The sequence below is a fragment of the Epargyreus clarus genome, unplaced genomic scaffold (genome assembly GCF_041222505.1).
Source record: "Epargyreus clarus isolate Ecla_fem2 unplaced genomic scaffold, WU_Ecla_fem_2.2 ptg000031l, whole genome shotgun sequence".
NCBI lineage: Eukaryota > Metazoa > Arthropoda > Insecta > Lepidoptera > Hesperiidae > Epargyreus > Epargyreus clarus.
This window is the reverse complement of record NW_027332236.1, coordinates 10,290,098-10,309,692: the sequence shown is the minus strand read 5'-3', so window position 1 is coordinate 10,309,692 and position 19,595 is coordinate 10,290,098. Positions and strand designations below refer to the sequence as shown.

Below are 19,595 nucleotides of genomic sequence, written 5' to 3'. Positions count from 1 at the left end.
TTGTGTATAGATTTGGGATAAACTCGCGACAATTGTTCACAGCTCACAAAATCCTCGATGGAGCATGAGGAAGTGCAGCGTCGCGCAGCTGAGAAACTGGCTGAACTGAACGCTGCTCAAGCCGCTCTTGCGCAAGCTACTTCTGGTAAATAAAAAATAAACGCTTTCTACACTCATAGCCCCTCATGCCTCATAGCCTAGATCATAGCCATTTCTGTATTTGTCTTTGTGTTTGTCAATGACTCCCATAACACAAGGAATCCTAGTGTGGGTATAGAAAGTCCCTAAGCGTTAATAAGGGTACTACGATTATGTTTTGTTTGATTTATTTTTAAAATAACTATGATATTATTGCAGACGCAGCAAATCAAGACTACAAAGCGGCACAAAGTGCAATAATGACAATTGCTCAACTTACCCCTGAGATCGTTCAAAGTAAGTTTATTGTATTAGTAAATACACTACAAATACACTCATAATTAGACACAACATAGACCTTAGATGAATAAAATATATAGATAGATTACTCCTAACAAGAAAGTGTAACCAGTTTTGAAAATTGAAATTGTTGCGTAAATAAAATGTTGCCACGTCTCCGTTCTAAAAATTCCCTAAAGTGTTTGATATATTTATTTATTTATTACCTAAAATACGTAGTATCAGTTATTTATGCGTAAATTTTCTCTGAAAATGATTTGTCAAGAATTCAAACAATAAATGATAAAATCATCCCAATGTGGCCTCGGCTAAGGCGGTGAAATATCATTATGTAATGATATAATGATGATACATTATATAATGATGTAAAATATTTTACATATAAAAGGATGTCGCATTAATTATAGATACAAACAAGCTGTGTGAGTACGAAAACGAGGAACAACGTCAAGTAATGTTGGATAACGTCAGAGATATATGCAAGGCGAACAAACTTGTATGTGAAAGTTTGGAACATGCCAATATTAAGGTAGGTGTTTTTAAATATATAGAACTAGAAAAGGAATGTGCAGTCAATATAATGACCACAGCCGTCCAAGGACGTCCCGAAGCAACCCCAGATAGAATTAGAGATTTAGGATCGACCGTAGATGCATTTTTACCCTAGAGTAAATTAGAGCGTTATATATAAGTGTAACAACACGATATTTTAAATCGATACACAGCATCGTTTTTTATGACATATGAGAAGCAAACGAGGATGCAGTCCACTTGATGGTAAGTGTTTACTGCCGCCCATAGAGATCTGTAATCAACCCCAGATAGAATTAGATATTCGTACCTGAGGTAGGCCGCAAATACGCCGCTACCCCTAAGGACTAAGCTGGAACGCCTCATAAAAGTATGTCTTCCTTACCACACCCTTCAAACCAGAACACAGCAGCCCTTAATGCTGCTGTTACAAGGCGGAAATAGGTGTGGCGGTGGTGCCGTCGGAGTCGAACCACAAAGGGTCCTACCACCTTCAAAGAAGTAAATAAATAAAACAGAATGTAAACTACGGTGAAGATAAACGGTAAAAGAGATGAAGTAATTAAAAATTAGACGAGCTTACCTGTAAGCGAAGTCTGATTATAATTTTATGAATGGTGATCTGAAATATAATTAAAATTAACAGTGTAGTATCCTCTTCCTCACTCCATCGGCATCGCGGTTGTTTAGTTCCCTAAATAAGAGAAAAAAAACATTGATATGGTAACATTGTCATAGAGAATGTGTCATAGCCAACTCCGGAACGTCACTTAATTTAGAGTCTTATTCCTTCCCACCAGATTCAATTTCCCTGATATAGGGGATGTTGTGTCATTTTTGTTGTTGCAGTTTGGGTGTAGATTTTTGGGTGGGTAGGGTAATTATATTTCAGATCACCATTCATAAAATTATAATCAGACTTCGCTTACAGGTAAGCTCGTCTAATTTTTAATTTTATTTCATGGTGATCTGAAATATAATTAAAATTAACAGTGTAGATGTTTAGAGTCAGCTGCAACAATAACTGCTGTAATTAAATAATAAACTGTTATAATAAGAGTTTATGTTTCATTTATTATCCAAAATGCACAATTTTCCAGTCTTATATTTTACTAAAATAATTAAGAATTAACATCTTAAATTATATGATTTTTTATTACACATGTAATAACAGTTTTTATGTGAATGATATAATTTGTATTCTTTGTTTTACTTACATCACATTTAAATGTATTTTAAAGTCTGTTTATAATTTGTCAATTTAATCATTTTAGTTCTTATTGTAAAGTGTTGACACTAGTATTTTTAATCATTTTAGTACTTATTGTAAAGTGTTGACACTAGTATTTTTAATCATTTTAGTACTTATTTTAAAGTGTTGACACTAGTATTTTTAATCATTTTAGTACTTATTTTAAAGTGTTGACACTAGTATTTTTAATCATTTTAGTACTTATTTTAAAGTGTTGACACTAGTATTTTTAATCATTTTAGTACTTATTGTAAAGTGTTGACACTAGTATTTTTAATCATTTTAGTCCTTATTGTAAAGTATTGACACTTGTATTTTTAATTAGTATAATTAGAACTTTTAATTTTGGTAATTTTATTACCTATATTTGAGATCAATAATCATTAATTCCAATAATCAATTAGTGTAGAATTACAAATGTTGTACTTATTAAGTTTTTTCATTTGCTTCCTGATCTTATATAATAATCAATTATAATTTTGATGTATAATGCAAAGTATATAATGATTGGTTATAATTTTTGATTAATCATAATTAGAATCAAACTTCTATGTGATGGTCTATTGTCACTTTTTAAATTTTGTGATGCGATTTATCACGTCGGTTTCTGAAGTTTGTCTTGGTGGTATCAGACTAGCTGTTACTAGATAAGGCTGCATAGGCGAAGTTTTCTTGAGGTGTATCATCACTAATAGGTATATTATAGTATTTTGCAAAAACATTTGAGTTCAATGACCATCCTGCTGCCTTTCTGATCAGTTCCATGCTCACTCCTGTTCTTTTTGCAGATGATGTGGCAGTGTGCCTTGTACTGTGTGCTGTGTATTTCGAGATATCTATGCCGCTGTGTTGCATCATATCTTTTATCCATCTACTGATGGTCTGCTTTGATGCTTTTTTATAAGGCTTCTTGTATGTTAACCAAAGGTATGATTCCCCATTCCTGACTGATGTTGTTCGGTCCAGGTATGCTTGAAGGGCTCTCGATGGACATATTTTGGGATTTTGCGTAAAGAAGGGTAGGTGTATGACTGGCTGCGTTTTTGTTACGACAGATGTTTTGATAATATCTGTTATATGGATGATTATTTTTGACTGAGTTTTTTGTATGTTGTCAATTTTTATTAATGAGAGTGTTTGGACTCTCTGAGCTGTGGCTAGGGCTAGAAGTATGGCCAGTTTCTTCGTTAGATTCTCTAGGCTTAGGTCTTGGTTGTCTGGCCAACTAGTCAGATATTCTAACACTTTTGTTGGGTCCCATGTTTCACTATATCTAGGCCTTGGTGGTCTCAGTCTGTATACACCTTTTAAGAAGCGTGAAATTCTGTCATCACTGCCAATTTTTGTGTTAACTAATAAAGACAATGCTGATCTGTCAGTGTTCAATGTGCTGTAGCCTGCACTTGATTCGTATTTCTCGGTGAGGAATTGAAGGACTTGAGGCACTGACGCACTGTATGCATCAAGGTGGTATTCAAGACAAAATTTCCACCATCCTTTGTATGTTGTATTATACTGTTTGAGTGTACCTGGAGACAAGGACGACAGCATGATTTTCAGTGAGCTCTCTGGCAAACCTCTATGTCTGAATGCCTGCCGCAGAAGACTGCTGCCACCAGGGAAAGCGTCGAACTCAGTGGGTGCTTGGTTCTGAAAGGTGATTGTAATAAATTATCATTGGGCGGAAAAACAATTGGTTCTGATATCATCAGAGACATGGCCAGTGGATACCAAGGTTGGAAGCTCCATCTTGGCAATACCAGTATGCCTTTTGCTTTATTATTCTTAATCTTTTGCAGGCACCTAGGTATCATGCTGAACGGAGGAAAGGCATAAAAGAAAAATTTTGACCAGTCTAATGTGAAAGCATCAATATTATATGCAAATGGATCTCTTTTCCATGATACGTACAGATCGCATTTAGCATTTATTCTGCTGGCAAATAGATCGATTTGAGGGTTTTCAAATTGAAGGCATAATGACTTAAATGCCTCCGTTGAAAGTTCCCATTCAGTGTCGATGTTTGTGTTCCTTGACTCCTGGTCTGCCATATTTTCCCTTGATTTGATGTATGATGCATATATGTGTATGTTGTGGTCTTCGCACCATTCCCATATTCTTCTTGTAACCTCATTGAGATGTGGATGTTGAATGTTTCCCATTTTATTAATACATGCAATGGCAGTGGTATTGTCAATCCTTAAGAGGACACTTGTGTTTCTCATATTGTTAGCATAACATTTTAGCCCGAAATAGGCGGCTATGAGCTCTAGATGGTTTATATGGAATTTTTGTTCATTACCTGACCATAATCCTCCAATGCTATCGCCATTGCAGTATGCTCCCCACCCGGTGAGGGATGCATCTGAAAAAATTTCCAATGAAAATGGGTTTTCCGTTATCTGTCTACATGCACTTTGTATTTTATGTTCCCACCACTGTAGGTCAGGTATGATGGTCTTTGGCATACACATATTTGTATCATAATTGTCATTGGATTTAATTAACGATATGTATTTTTCCCTTTCCATGATCTTTGTGTGCAACATTCCATAAGGTATAGCGGGACATGCTGCCACTAATGTACCCAGAAGCTTGGCGTAATCCCTTATGGTAAAATTATTTAGTGTTTTAAACTTTTTAATGAGTTTTAGGATGGCTATTTTCTTGTCTATGGGCAGCTCAAGAGTCATCTTACTAGAATTAAGCAAAAAACCTAGGAACTTGCATTTTTTACTTGGCGTGAGCTTGCTTTTCTCAAAATTTACTATTAGACCTAGGTGCTGGAAAAGATTAAGAGCAAACTGAGTATTTTGGTGGCATTCTTGATATGTTTTCCCAATGCAGAGGTAATCATCTATGTATATGGTAGATAGGTGTCCCTGGTTCCTCAAGAACCCTATTACTGGCTTGAGTAGTTTTGTGAAAACTGATGGTGCTGTACATAGACCATAAGGCATAGCTGTGAACTCAAACAGCTGATTCGAATGTTGAAACCTTAGGTATTTCCTATCATTGGGGTGTATGGGTACTAGAAGGTAAGATTCCTTTAGGTCAATGCTGGTCATGAAGTATTGTCTGTCAATCAGTCTGATAGCTGTTCTAAGGTCTTCCATTTTGAAATGATTTGTTTTAATGTATTTATTTAGTTCTTTTAGATTAAGGATGAATCTAAATTTCCCATTAGGTTTGGGTCTCAAGAAAATTTTTGAAATAAATTCGCCTTTGATGTGTTCACATGGGGTAATGGCACCTAAAGCAATCAAGTCCATGATGGACTTGTCCATTAGTTCACTTTCGTGAATTGATAGTCTGTTGTTGGGAATAATTTTTTGGTTTGGTATTGACTCAAATGGAATTTGGTATCCTTGAATCCATTGCAGGATAGTAGGATCCTGAGTAATTGATTCCCATTGATTAATGTAATTTCTTAAGTTCCCTGCATGTACCTGTTTTATCGTCGGTGTGTTGGAGCATTCCGGGGAGTCCAGGAGCGATTCTTGTAGGGCTGAGGTTGGTCTTGTTTGGGTTGGACACGCCTCTGGTATGATGACCGGTTTGGTTTTGGTCCACCACGTGTCATCGCTCTGCTTCTTGATTTCGGTGGTGGACCGTTCTTGTTTAACGATGGTCTTTTTGTCTTTGTCACAGTCTTTTTGATTTGCGCCACGGACTGCTGTAACAACTTTGCGTTTTTTATAGTTTCTGATAAGTTGTCCCCGAAGAGGTGTGTGCCACGCTTGTCTATAGTTTGATTAAAGCTTTTGTCGAGCAGTGGCAAGATTAGTTTTGTTCTTGTCTTGGTCTGATGAAAATGAATATCTGTTAATAATTTTGTTGCTTCAGTGAGCTTCTTCAGTATTTCATGTTTGTTAATTTCTTCCTCCGTTAGGACATTGGACATGACTTGTCCTATAGCGGCACATGCTCTTCCTAACTGACGTTGGCTTATTTCAATTCCTTTGTCTCTCATCTTTGCCGACTCGGACAGTGCTGTCAGTACTTCCAGGTTTAGTATTGGTGCCTCCAAGAACTTGCAGTTTGTTGGTATTTTGCAATTTTGTACAATTTCTTCTCTTTCCTGTTTGGATAGACCATTTACCAGGATATATGTCCACCTTTTTGTGATGTCTTCATGCAGACTTCCCGAAAAGGTGTCTGGCTCTGCGTAGTCTTTGCCCAGGGCCAGTGTGAGAGAATTGTCTTCCGCATCCTCCATGGTTTGATCCAGATTGCTCGGGCATGGTTCTGTGTCATCTGAACCAGAATCCTCAGCGGTTTGATCCGGGTTGCTCGAGCATGGTTCTATGTCACCTGAAATGCAATTTTGATATGTCTAAGCCAATGCATTTTAGCCATTTGCCACATAGAAATGTTAGCATTAGTATCTCGTACTTGATGGCGAGAAGGAAAACCCCGTTTAGCGTCATCAAAGTAACGCTGTGAGTATCTCGTACTCAACGGTCTTATTGCCTTGTGTATGAGGCTCGCCATGTGTCGCAATGTGCAAGTTAGTGCAAGCGCTCCATGCTACAGTACTAATTTCAGGGTTATGCGAACCATTTGTGTCAACAAAGTGTCACAGTGAGTATCTCGTACTCCATGATTCGAAAGGCAATGTCAGTGGTGTTAGAATACACATGCAGGCTATGCTATACTTCGGTTTTTTGGTACTTTAGTACCCGTCACCCCGTTTTGCCTCCTCTACGGAAGCGTGCCCCACTTTTAGATATTAGTTTTTTATGGTGTTTTGTTATTTGTTATCGTGCGCATGCCTTGTCGCAGTGTAAAGTGAGCTTATGAACACAAGAAGCGATATTTTCTTACCTTGTGACTCGTATACCGACACGTGGTCGGGGTCGATCGACGTGTCTCGTGACCGCAAAGTACTTCTACTGCGACTACGGCTGTATCTATCCAATTCTTCAGTCTTCCTTTTGATTTTCTTCAGTTTTTCTTCGTATTTTCTTAGCTTTTCCATAAGTTTTGCTTGATTAGGCATGTTTCTGTTGAAATGCAAAACTTTTCCACGATGCCTTGCAAGAGCGCGAAAAAGAAGTGACGTTCCGGAGTTGGCTATGACACATTCTCTATGACAATGTTACCATATCAATGTTTTTTTTCTCTTATTTAGGGAACTAAACAACCGCGATGCCGATGGAGTGAGGAAGAGGATACTACACTGTTAATTTTAATTATATTTCAGATCACCATGAAATAAAATTGTAATAAAGATTACAGGATAGGTACGAAACACAAAAAACTAGAAGGCATTTAATTTACATTTTACAAACTGTTATGTTAAGTTTAATTTTAAATAAAGATTTTTGTGTTAAATGAATGAGTAGATTTTGTTTCGTTTTTAAAATAACTTAAAAGTAATTTTAATAACACATGGGAGTATAGTACCAAAATCTATCCCTTCTATCACACATTGTTCATGCATGGTATCTAAAATTATTTTGAACTATAATTAATAATATAATCGGAATAATAATAATCGAAAATCTTAGGATTTATCTTAGGATACAATCTCAAATATTCGCTCATGCACAAAATTTTGTTTTCCCAGGAATTAAATTTGGCGGCAATTAAATTTGCAAAATCTTCGGCTAAACTATATTATATATTTGATCAAACTGCTACTCCCATGAGACATAATCAGGTAAGTCGTTTTTCAATTAATTTTATTTTTATACCTATTTTGTACTGGTATTATTACTAATAATCATGCTGTGTATTATTAAGCTGTGTTCAATATAGTGTTATTTCCGTAACCTATTTTCTTAACAAACTAGAAGAGAGATTCTCAACTCATCATTATTTTTTTATGTATTCCCGAGGATTCTTCGATATTGTCTCGAACAATTGAGAAACCTTCAATAGCGTAATTCAGGATACTCGTGGCGACATCTTTAGACGAGTAGCGGGAAATCTCCACAAAAAAAAACAATCTTTCGGAAAGCCCTGAAATTTAATTAATTTAGCATAATTTTCACCATTAAGTGACAAAATGCGTTTGCCTTATTCCAAGTAATTGACATATCATGTGATCTTTGTACAGATCCTCGACTTAACTAAGGCTTCTTGTGAAAAATCATCTGCGATGATGTCCAATGTGTACGAACTGGCTGAGACCGCTGGAGGGAGGGAAGGATCCATAATAGAAGAGTCCACAGTCAAGGTCGTGGATGGTGCACAAGCTCTGCTGATTGTCGCTCAAGTAATTACCTTATTTTGATATATTATATATTGGTATACTTATACCAAAAACAGAAAATAAGCGCCTTTGAACTTTCAAATGCGCTTATTTTCTGTTAAATTGTGTTCTTCTTACAGTTCAGGTTATTTTTTATAATATAGGAGTAGCAGACGATCATCCACCCGATCGTAAGTGACTACTACCGCCCATGGACAGCTATAAACAACACAAGATAAGGTTCAATTCCTGTCTGAGATCCTACAAAGTAGAACACAGCAGTGCTTAACACTGCTGTTATGAGGCAGAAATAGGTGTGGTGGTGGTGGTGGTGTGCCGGAGTTGAACCGCACACAATACAATCAGTTACAATTAAATTAAACTAGTAATGAATTACAAATACGAACTTACACACAGAAAATAAAATAAGAACAGTAATATGTCAAAACACACATAGCCTACAACCGAATTGTGACTAATGTTTTTTTCCATCAGTTAACAGCTCCATCTATCGACGATGGTAAATGCAAGACTGCACTCATCACATCAGCTAACAACCTTTCATCTCTCACTGAAGATTTATCTGCAAAGTTGGCTCCAATAGTGCAAGATCCAAAACACAGCTCATTTGGAGAGAAACTAGTAAAGGATGGAAAAGAATTTGATGAGAATTTAGAAAAATTGATCGCAGCGTGCAATACTAAACCTGGTATGTGGATATCTACATGTTCTAATGAGTGTCTATTATGAATAACGGTTCCTAATTTCTTTAAAAGTATTCTTAACCCGCGTGGCGGGGCGGTCACCATACCGGTCTGACGCGCAAAGGGTCCCGGGTTCGATCCCCGGCCATACAGATATCTGAATGATGAATTTAGATTTCTGTTTCTGGGTCTGGGTGTTTGTGTGTTTGTCTATGTGTGTGTTCATGGCACCCACGACACAGGGTATCCTAGTGTGGGGCTGTGAGTGTAGAAAGCGTTAATAAAAATCGTTATATACAGTGGCGGACTAAGGTCCCCCTAAAGCGCCCCTAAAGCTAAATGGAGGCTCCCAGTGTAAAAAGTTGACTTGATTTCACAACAATACGAATGTCTCATAAACTTATTCGCTGACAAATACGTATGATTCGGCGATCTTCTTTTTGCTGACTTATAAGTACACATTTCACAGATTGTTTGGTTCTGACGACCTTGTTTTAGCAACTGTGTTTAGGGGCCTCTAGAATCAAGAGCCAGGGGCTGACTGCACCTTGCGCCGCCCCCTTAGTTCGCTAGAGAATACATAAATAATGTTTTCTTTTTTTATACAGTGCAATCTTGAAACTTTTTTTTCACGAATGATATTCCTTGATACGATGCATTTATTAAATTAGTTTATAACATCACTAAATTACTTAATGACAATCTATTTACTAGCTGTTCGCCCTAAAAAGCCAGCGCCTCCCACAAGGCACCAAAGTTTGTCTGGGGATGATAAACTAAAGGCAACGAAAAATATACACTTTTGCAAGTCAGTGGACGTAGTACAGGATAATATTACGAGAGCCGAAGAACAAGTGAAGAAGGTAAGAATATTTTCTGAAATATTACTTATGATTGAAAACGAAAGACTTTTCCTAGCGATTGTACACTGTACATTGTTGATGTTAAACAAGTGTTATATGTATGTATAAACTTAGATTAGTAAACTACATAGATTGATCACTCCTAACAAGAAAGTGTAGGTGTAGTTTTGGGAATTTAAATTGTTGCGTAAATGAAGTGTTGCCACGTCTCTGTTCTGAAATGTCCCTAAAATGTTTGAAATACTTATTTATTTATTACGTAAATTTTCTCCAAATATGTTTCTTATTTGTCAAGAATTAAAAAATAACTGATAAAATCATCATATTGTGGCTTCATTCAATTCCAAGGCGGTGAAGTATCTTTCTATTTTACTTATCAAAGTTAGTGGATTATTTTTATAAATAAAATTTTATGGCATCAAAAAGAAGGAACAATTATGCATTATGTTGTACTGAAACTGCTGCTACCCATTTTCTTAATAGAATCGGGTGTTATTTTGCGCAAATCCATACTATAAAGTTAGGATGAAAAAACTATTTCAATTATCAATAAATCCCCTACCAATATGTATTTTCTTTCGTGGTCATCTTAGTATTTACGTTTAAATAATTGTTTTTAGGCTTACAATCAGAAATCTTTGCCACCTACGATTGTTGGTGAACAGGAAAAACTGCAAGACTTGATGGAAAAGAACTTGGCACTAGCTGGAGTCACTGTGGCGCAACTTATTTCTGACATGAGTAAGGATTTTTGCCTATTATAATTTTCTGTACAACCAACGAGTTGTTTTGAAGGTGGTAGAACCCTTTGTGGTTCGACTCCAGTGGCATCACTGCCACACCTATTTATACCACCTAATAACAGAGTGTTAAGCGCTGCTTTGTTCTGGTTTGTGGGGTGTGGTAAGGTAGACATACTTTTCCGAGGCGTTCCAGCTTAGTCCTCAGGGGTAGCGGCGATTCTGTGGCTGACCTCAGGTAGGAATCTAATCCTATCTAGGGTTGATTACAGATGTCCATGGGCGGCAGTAGCCACTTACCATCAGGTTGATTGCATGCTCGTCTGCTACTTCTATGTTTTAGCATCTATAGTATTCATTATCTAGCAAGGATTTGTTGCTGCACTATGAAGAGTAATAAAGCGGATAAGCTGATATAACAGATAATCAAATTGGTTGATAACTAATCCTATTCTAATTCACGTAGAATGCCGGTGGTGGGGTGCTCTTTAGGCTCTCCACGCTCAAAAAAGTAATTTCCACTTCTGACTCTTTCACTTATCCTGATGCACTCTATCTCTTCTCTCTCATCTCCAGGTCCACATCATGTCAATTACGACAACGCAATAAAGTGCACGAAAGTTCTCGCTGAAATTTTCCCTGAGATTGTTAAAGGTATGTATAAAAAATATACGTTTCCTAGACGTTCCAGCTTAGTTCTCAGGAGTAGCGGTGCATGCTCGTCTGCTACTCCTATATTATAAAATAATAATAATAATTTTTGTTTGTATGTTTTAACTTTATTATTGTTATATTTTCAGCTGGTACAGAACTTGGTAATGCAAAGGAAGATATTGATAAGAAGGAATTCTTAGGTGATTTGCTTTCCTTATGTGAAGCGTCTACGAAACTTTGCAACACTGCCAAAAACGATACGCAGGTAACAATTATAGACAAATAAAAATATTGTAGTACACATACTTACCTATTTAATATAAGATAGATTACAAAGAGAGATCAAGGTGGTAGAACCCTTTGTGGTTCGACTCCGGCGGCACCACCACCACACCTATTTCTACCTAATAGCAGCAGTGTTAAGCGCTGCTGCGTTCCGGTTTGAAGAGTGTGGTAAGCGAGACATACTTTTCCGAGACGTTCCAGCTTAGTCCTCGGGGGTAGTGGCGCATCTGTGGCCGACCTTAGGTAGGATATCTAATCCTATCTGGGGTTGATTATAGATGTCCATTGGCGGCAGTAGCCACTTACCATCAGGTGGACTGCATGCTCGTCTGCTACTGCTACTCCTATATTATAAAAAAAAGATATTATGTAAGTAATAATGATGTACAAATAAGAATAATACAATACAATATACAATACTAAGAATGATAGCCAGTGTCATAGCGTGCCTAAGATGGGACCTGTAATAAAAACATTTTGGGCCCTCAATTTTTTTTTATTTTTTACTTTTTTTACATTTGAAGTCAAAATTTGTTTATTCAATCCAAATTCAAAATTGTAATATGTGTTTTTCTCTGTAAGTGAATAAAATTTTCACAAAAATTAGTTCGACAATTCTGTGCAAATTCAAAAGTTCTCTTATCATTTTACTACTGCTGTAGTACTATTTTTAACGCAATAATAGACAGCGTTAAACAATGTCGCGTGCTTAAAGGTAAAAGGGCCTATAGCTAAGAGTTAATAGGGATTTATGCTGAAAGGGCACATAATTTTTTTTTTTCGTTAACGTTTCAGATAATTTCAAACCGAATGGCAAAAAAAAATTTTTTTATGTGCCCTTTCAGCATAAATCCCTATTAACCCTTAGCTATAGGCCCTTTTACCTTTAAGCACGCGATGTACGTATTTAATAAAATAATCGTTTATATTTGTATTTTAGAACTTAAACACCGTCGCTATCGATTTTGGCGATAAGGCTGCCAAACTCCTTTACAAAGTGTCTGCTGAAATAGATCCTACTCAGGAAAAGGAGGTAAGTGAATACATTAATAAATCAAATTATATCGACGTTTGAAAGGCAAAACCTAGGACTCAAGGTGGTGGAACCCTTTGTGGTTCGACTCCGGCGGCACAACCGCCACACCTATTTCTGTTATAACAGCAGTCTTAAGCGCTGCTATGTTTTGGTTTGAAGGGTGTGGTAAGGGAGACATACTTATCTGAGGCATATTTTATGTATCATTGTTCATTAGTGTTATTGGAGTAATCTGTACTAATTGACTAAATAAATAAATAATCAAATAAATAAATAAAATTCCAGCATAGGGTAGCGGCGTATTTGTAGGTGACCTCAGATAGAAATATCTAATGCTGTCTAGGGTTGACTACAGATGTCCATAGGCGGCAGTTGCCACCACCAGATGGACTGCATGCTCGTCTGCTACTCCTATGTTATAAAAAACAATCATTAGGTGAGTGTATCATCACTTCACTATCACTACACATTATAAAACAAATTCTCTTCCCGCTGTCTGTTCCCATGTTCGCTTACATCTTTAAAACTACGGAACGGATTTTGAAGCAGTGTTTTTTAATAGACCGAGTGATTCAAGAGAAAGGTTTACATGTATAGTTACAACTGACAGATTTGACAGTAAAAAATTAAAACGCCATTATGATTTATGACGCCATTTTTGTTGATTATTTCGTTGTGTTTGCTGTGTACTGACCAGTTTGCGTTTACTCCGTGGATTTATTGAAAAAAAAAATGTCTTTTGACTTTCTCCTGACTCCGATTTGACCCTGCTATATACATTGTGACCTTATCTTCGTTTGGACTTCGATTACCTTCGTATAATTGTTAAATAAATAATTTTAATTGCATAAGTTGACAAAAAAAACTATGCAATAGCTTTACCGTGGCAGTCACCGATTGCCGCACGTTTGTTTTTTTTTCTTTACGAGGGAGAAACCTTTTAAAGGTACCGACGACGTGGGAACGACGCCGGATTATGTCGGATTGTTACTGCACTAAAACCCGGTCGCCGTCCTCAACACTTGTTGGAGGACTCCGGGATCCCCAACGGAACGCAACTGGAGTCCTCCAAGCGCGATGTCCCGATCGAGGGCATCGCGGAGGTTAAGGAAATGCAGCTTAATCAGGGTTACCATTCAAGCGTCGATACTCGATATGTTTTGAAAACCGAAGTAACTGAATGATATGTTTTCCTTGAAGGTGATCCATCGCGCGAAGGAGATAGGTGACAGTGCGTCCCGGCTGGCGGTGCGCGGCGCGGAGGGCGCGGACGCGGCGGACGCGCGCGCGCACGCGCTGTGCGCCGCCGGAGCGCGCTGCGCGGATGCCGCCAGCGAACTCATGTACACCGCCAAGGTAACCTTAACTCATACGCGTGTCATGTGTGGTAGGAGACAGACTTTTCCGAGGCGTTCCTTTTAGTCCTCAGGGGGGGCGCATCTGTGGCCGACCTTAGGTGGGAATATCTAATCCTATCTGGGGTTGATTACAGATGTCCATGGGCGGCAGTAGCTACGTACCATCAGGTGGACTGTATGCTCGTCTGTTACTCCTATATTATAAAAAAAAGGAAAAAAAAACGCTGTTTGCAACCGCCACTCTGCCGATACCAATAATTAATGACGGCGCCGAACATACATTTACTATAGCAGCTTGTCCACCGCGTGCCCTTCACCCGAGCACCGGCATCCCAATATTTCGAGTAGATCGGCGTGACCGCTAGATCGGCACCGAGTTTTTGTCGGACCGATGTGCCGGCAATGTACACGTTGAAACTTGTCCATATCTTTGCATCACACGCCGATAACGTCTCACGCTAACGCTGAATCGGTAGACAATGTTAAAACCAAAAGTTTATTCCGCAGCGTCGAACTGCAAACTCTAGTTTATCTATGCAAGTTAGCGTGACAGAGCGGCGATCATATTAGAATATTTCAAATCTGTTGTGCGAGTTTTTAGTGTTTGTTTTGAGATTATAAGCTAAATGTGTATTTGGTTATTATTTCACGTATATGTACTTATTGTTTATGACGTAAAATAAAAAAAAAATAAGTGTTCTGTTGTTGAACGAAGAGAACATACTAAAAGATTTATGAATTGCGGACGAGTAAGTTTTATAACAATTATTATTTTAGATGGAAAGTCGATTCCGAGCTAGTCATGAACAATTTTTATTAATGATAGATTTTATGGAAACTTAAATACAAAATTCATAATTGTTTAATAAATAACTAGGAACGAAAGGTGAGATTTGTTTCAAGTGCCTCTTATCGCAGTTATATATTAAGTGGCTTCTTAGGAGTGTTTACTTTTCTTGGTAAGCAATATAACACTTCTATTGCTAACTGACTAAGGTAAAAAATAATACAAATAGCCTTTTCAATGTGCATTCCATAATCTCATTCATAATAATAAAAAATGAATACACTCCTATTCCAATATATTTGGGCAATAAAATTGGCTTTGCGACGATTTATTCTTAATTGACGATTATCTCATATTTCTTATTCATTATTTCTTCGGCCCATAGCAATCTCAATTGACGCATAGGTATTACTTAATTATAGGAACTTATTTTACAAAAAAATACTCGTAACATAATTTAGCGGAACCATCCTTATTACCTTATTTCCTTACCATTTTGTCCGCAAGACGTCAAGCTACGGAAACATTTCGAGCGTTAGCTGTAGCGTGCCGATACATGTAAAATAACAATACACATGTAATATATACGTGTAAAACTTAGCGTGACGTGACGTCACCGTTCCGCTGCGTATGTCATTCCCATACATTTTTAAGTTAGCATTTGGCGTTAGCGCTTGCGGAAAATAATGTCTAGGCCCGCAGGACTACATAAGTGTGAAGTGTTCGGGTACCAGTGTGTGAAAGAGAAGCGGCTGCCGATAATGCTCTGACCCCGCCCATTTTGTGTGAGGGAGTGCCCGCTGGCCGGGTTTGCAAAACAGATCCCGCCCCGTCTGATCGAGCCACGCCCTCCCGCCTGAGTGAGATCGATATAGCCAAGTCTGTTAGGAGTCTGTCTGTGCGTGTGCTGCGCTTCAACTACTGCTTTTAACGCTAATATCACTATCTTTGTTTACAAGCTCCGCCTACATTCGATTATTTCTCGACGGCGTTATCTAACTCATTTAGGCTCGGTACATACCTGACGGAAAATGCGTCACGTATTATCGATCGCGTTACGCCAGACCAGACAATTATATAATATAACATTCAACCCTTCAAACCTAACCGATGATGCGTTAGTGCGTCGAGCATACAACGTCTGATACGCTTGACGCATTTTCCGTCAGATATGTACCGACCTAGGCCTACGCTACGTAATTATGTCATTTTTCGTCAATTCCTAACCATGTTCCAATGAATACTGCGACAACACCAAAACATTTTTCATCTGACACGCAGCTAAATAAATCGAGTGACTGCGGAGAAGGGCTATCCGCGATCCCAGACTATGTCTCCCAACGCTCTAAACGACCTAGAGAGGAAATCTCATACCCTTCCCAATATTTAAAGAGGAAATGAAGGAATGATCTCCATACTCACTAAAGCTCAAAAGGGTGATCTAAATAGTATTACCACCGTTCTACAAGAGATTAAGGAATCTCTAATATTAAATCCGAATAAAATTTCACTCCTGGAACTCCAGGCCACAAAGGACCGTGAGTACATTTGTATCCTAGAGGAAAAGATTGAGGACCAGATAACCTCGCGAAAAACCTGTCTAGAATTGAAAAACGTACCTATAAAGATCAGGAATCCAGAGATGACCTAATTAATGTAGTGGTTAACCTGTCAACAACGGTTAAGCTCGACTTGATTGATCGCGATATAAATGTTTTTTTTTTTTTTTATAATATAAGAGTAGCAGACGAGCATGCAGTCCATCTGATGGTAAGTGGCTGCTGCCGCCCCGGATAGGATTAGATATAGCTACCTGAGGTCGGCCACAGATGTGCCGCTACCCCTGAGGACTAAGCTGTAATTATTGTTCTATATATTTTCTTATTATCTTCCTATTTTTTATGGATAGTTTTAAGTGAAATGTATAACAATTAGACAAATATATATTTAGAGGTCGAGAACTTGCAAGACTAAAATTACATCTTCAACTATTATAGATAAAATTTTTGTATATGGACTTAAGCTTCCGATCCCAAGGATATCTGTATGAATCTGTAGGGCATACACTAATGGTATCTAAACATCGTACTGAATATGTTGTTAATATTTATGTTAATCCTATGTTTGTTGACTTAGTGTCAATATTTTTATGTATAATCCTCATTAAGAAACTCAACCGTGGAAGAGCGAGGCGTTCCTATCACAAATGTCTCTGACTACTTACCAGGAAGCCCCGACAACTAGTTTTAAGGTTTTTTATAAAATAAATGCATTTTTATTTTATTATTTTTATTATATAATTATTGCAAATAGGTTCACTAAGAATTTTCTGTCCTTCTGGACTTTGTGACTAGAAACATTTTTTTTCTCAAACATTTCAGTGGTTTGGTTAATGGACAAATTACATACCAATCGAAAGCCTATAAAATATGCAATCGTTAGGTTGATTATTTTTTCCTGACACAATTCTTCTATAGACCAACCTGTTTTGATAAACTGGTGTTTAAACCTGCTGCCCCAAGAGTTGTGACGGGAAAAAATGGTGGTATCCTATCCATAACACATTTTTTCATATATTTTTTAGCTAGTGGCTCCGTCTATACACGATCCAGAAAGTCAAAAGGCTCTTCTAGATGTGTCCAATCAACTATCTTCAAAATCCAATGAGTTCATGTTGACCTGGCAACCGTTTTCTTCGAATCCTGAACACATGACATTTGTGATGGAACTGGACGCCGAAGCGAAACAGCTGAAGTCCCTTTTGGCGAACTTCAAACAAGACCTGAAAGATAACAAAATGGTCAGACGAAGAATACTTGAAGATGAAACAGTTCAAGATACTCCGTTGAGGCAACTTGCTTCAAATATTCTGGAAACTGCAAAGGTAAGTAAATGCTTGTCAGGTATTTTGAAAAAGTTAAATAATTCAAGCCAAGAAAACAATTTGAAAGAATACACTATTACCAAGTATCTTTATATTATATACTACAAAGTACTTGATGAACAATATGATATAGAGCACAACTGCCACGTATTACTAGAACACTAAAGAATTATACACATTAGTCATTCATATAAAATGTTCCCGTAAGTGTTATAAACTTGACCATTTAAACACAAGTATAATAAGTACCACTAATTACTTTAAAAATTGTTTTAATTGCATTTTTCTATTTATGCAGCGTAAAGCAGAAACCAGTAGCTGTCCCGAAGAAAGACGAAATCACAATAATTATTCTAGCAAGCTGGCCGCCGCCATCAAAGACTTGGATTTGGCTAACGCTAGATGCAGAAATTCCCCTCGTGTAAGTTATTTGTTCGAAAAATCAATTTTCAAACTCATTGGTATCTTTTCTCTCATGTTATACCCGCGACGGAACGGAGACGGGTAAAACATGAGAGAAAAGATACCGCGTTTGGGGTGAGAGGATGGTTGTACAAACCAATGTTAACTTTTATCTCAAAAACCCACATTCAGTGATGGGTTTTGATATAATTGGTGCATGACCCTTGATAGGTGTTATGATAACAACTCACCAGGAGGCGCTGCAATAAACACTAGTTTGTGCAAACCAATGTTAGTACAAATCTCCAAAACCACCGATCAGATCCAATTAAATCAAAACCATCCAATCATATGAAATCCGCTCTATTAATGTGATAGTCACTTGAGCATTTCATTTGTCGCTTAGTCCTGTATCCTTAGTATGATTTTTTACTTTTGCTCGAAAACGTTCACCGTTTACGTATTCGCTCATACAGCGCCCCCGTGGACCGTATCGGGACTAAAATTTCACAATAATATTTTTTAAAAAACCGAATAAATTAACGTCGTTCAATTTTACAAATATAAATAGAATGAATTTATTTTTACATTTTTAATTTAATTTTGATAGCGGCGACAGCTGTTTAAGCGAATACGTAAACAGTGAATGTTTTCAAGCAATCGTAAAAACTCGTACTAAGGGTACTGGATATTCCTGGATATGGATATTCCCTCAAATGCAGTAGGAATACTAAACGACTCAATATCTGAGCTGGATTTCACTACTTCTAATATTCTAAAACCTTCTAATATTCTTATTACTCTTTAGGATATACAGAGAAGAGAAGAGCTGGAAGAGGCTGTACAGCATTTGCAGCAGATCTGCTTGGAGTCCAGGATACAGTCAGCATCTGGAGACCAGAATCGTTTTGTAGACTTAATGGTATGTCACAGGTGCAACATCACCACACACTTGTAGCTATAACAACGGTTAGGTTAGTCAGTGCTGTGTTCTAGTTTGAAGGTTGCTTCTTAGTCTTAAGCAAGAGAACTTATAGCAACTTCAATTAAAATTCCAATACTCTTTGGACTTGATTACAGACGCTTATGGGCAGACAGTGACTATTATAGCACAAAATGTGCATGATTTTGACCACATTTTATAAATATCTTCATCTAAAAGGCATTGTACCTCTTACAACATCCACAAGAAGAAATTTATGAAAGGAAATGGTAGTGGTAATGGTAGAGGTGAAAGTAAACTTTTTGTGGTTCGAATCTGGCGGCACCACCACCACCTCTAAGTATTTCTGCCTAATAAAGCAGTGCTAAAAGCTGCTGTTTTCTGGTCTGAAGGGTAGCAAGAGAGACGTACTTTTCCGAGGCGTTCCAGCTTAGTCCTCAAGGATGGCAGCACATCTTTGGCTGACCTTAGGAATATCTTAAAAAAGGGAGGTTCACATTCGCATATCATATCAATCAT

The 19,595-nt window shown here is 37.5% G+C and overlaps 2 protein-coding genes across 5 annotated transcripts in view; one reads left to right on the top strand and one right to left on the bottom strand.

Annotated features, from left to right (window-relative positions):
• The first annotated feature begins 46 nt into the window (after positions 1-46).
• LOC140754657 (uncharacterized) overlaps positions 47-19,595 on the top strand; it is a 52,618-nt gene continuing 33,069 nt past the window's right edge. The window contains exons 1-15 of the mRNA XM_073089678.1: positions 47-145; positions 358-435; positions 846-967; positions 7,794-7,886; positions 8,286-8,444; positions 8,916-9,129; positions 9,839-9,987; positions 10,608-10,728; positions 11,304-11,381; positions 11,528-11,646; positions 12,607-12,699; positions 13,903-14,058; positions 17,432-17,731; positions 18,030-18,152; positions 18,942-19,055. Of these exons, the coding sequence (XP_072945779.1) occupies positions 58-145; positions 358-435; positions 846-967; positions 7,794-7,886; positions 8,286-8,444; positions 8,916-9,129; positions 9,839-9,987; positions 10,608-10,728; positions 11,304-11,381; positions 11,528-11,646; positions 12,607-12,699; positions 13,903-14,058; positions 17,432-17,731; positions 18,030-18,152; positions 18,942-19,055 (2,007 nt within the window). The 5' untranslated portion in view covers positions 47-57. The remainder of the gene's footprint in view (positions 146-357; positions 436-845; positions 968-7,793; positions 7,887-8,285; positions 8,445-8,915; positions 9,130-9,838; positions 9,988-10,607; positions 10,729-11,303; positions 11,382-11,527; positions 11,647-12,606; positions 12,700-13,902; positions 14,059-17,431; positions 17,732-18,029; positions 18,153-18,941; positions 19,056-19,595) is intronic.
• Positions 2,075-7,421, bottom strand: LOC140754658 (uncharacterized). 4 transcript variants are annotated; one of them, XR_012103684.1, is made up of 4 exons: positions 7,049-7,421; positions 5,671-6,535; positions 4,524-4,586; positions 3,801-3,871 (listed from the first exon to the last, which is right to left on the bottom strand). XR_012103684.1 is itself a non-coding variant. In XM_073089679.1 (3 exons), the coding sequence occupies exons 2-3, from the start codon at positions 4,584-4,586 to the stop codon at positions 2,855-2,857; spliced, it is 1,080 nt and encodes a 359-aa protein (XP_072945780.1). In that variant the 5' UTR covers positions 5,671-5,792; the 3' UTR covers positions 2,075-2,854. The 4 variants fall into 4 exon arrangements, 3 of the variants coding, with proteins under 3 accessions (XP_072945780.1, XP_072945782.1, XP_072945781.1); XM_073089679.1 differs by lacking the exon at positions 7,049-7,421 and having other exon boundaries at positions 2,075-3,871; positions 5,671-5,792; XM_073089681.1 differs by lacking the exon at positions 4,524-4,586 and having other exon boundaries at positions 3,754-3,871.

Excerpts from the sequence above, each read along its gene's own strand:
- LOC140754658 (XM_073089679.1), bottom strand. The coding sequence starts at position 4,586 with ATGCATCCCTCACCGGGTGGGGAGCATACTGCAATGGCGATAGCATTG. Across the intron at positions 3,872-4,523 it reads CATTGGAGGATTATGGTCAG|AACCAAGCACCCACTGAGTT; the intron begins GTAATGAACAAA and ends ATCACCTTTCAG.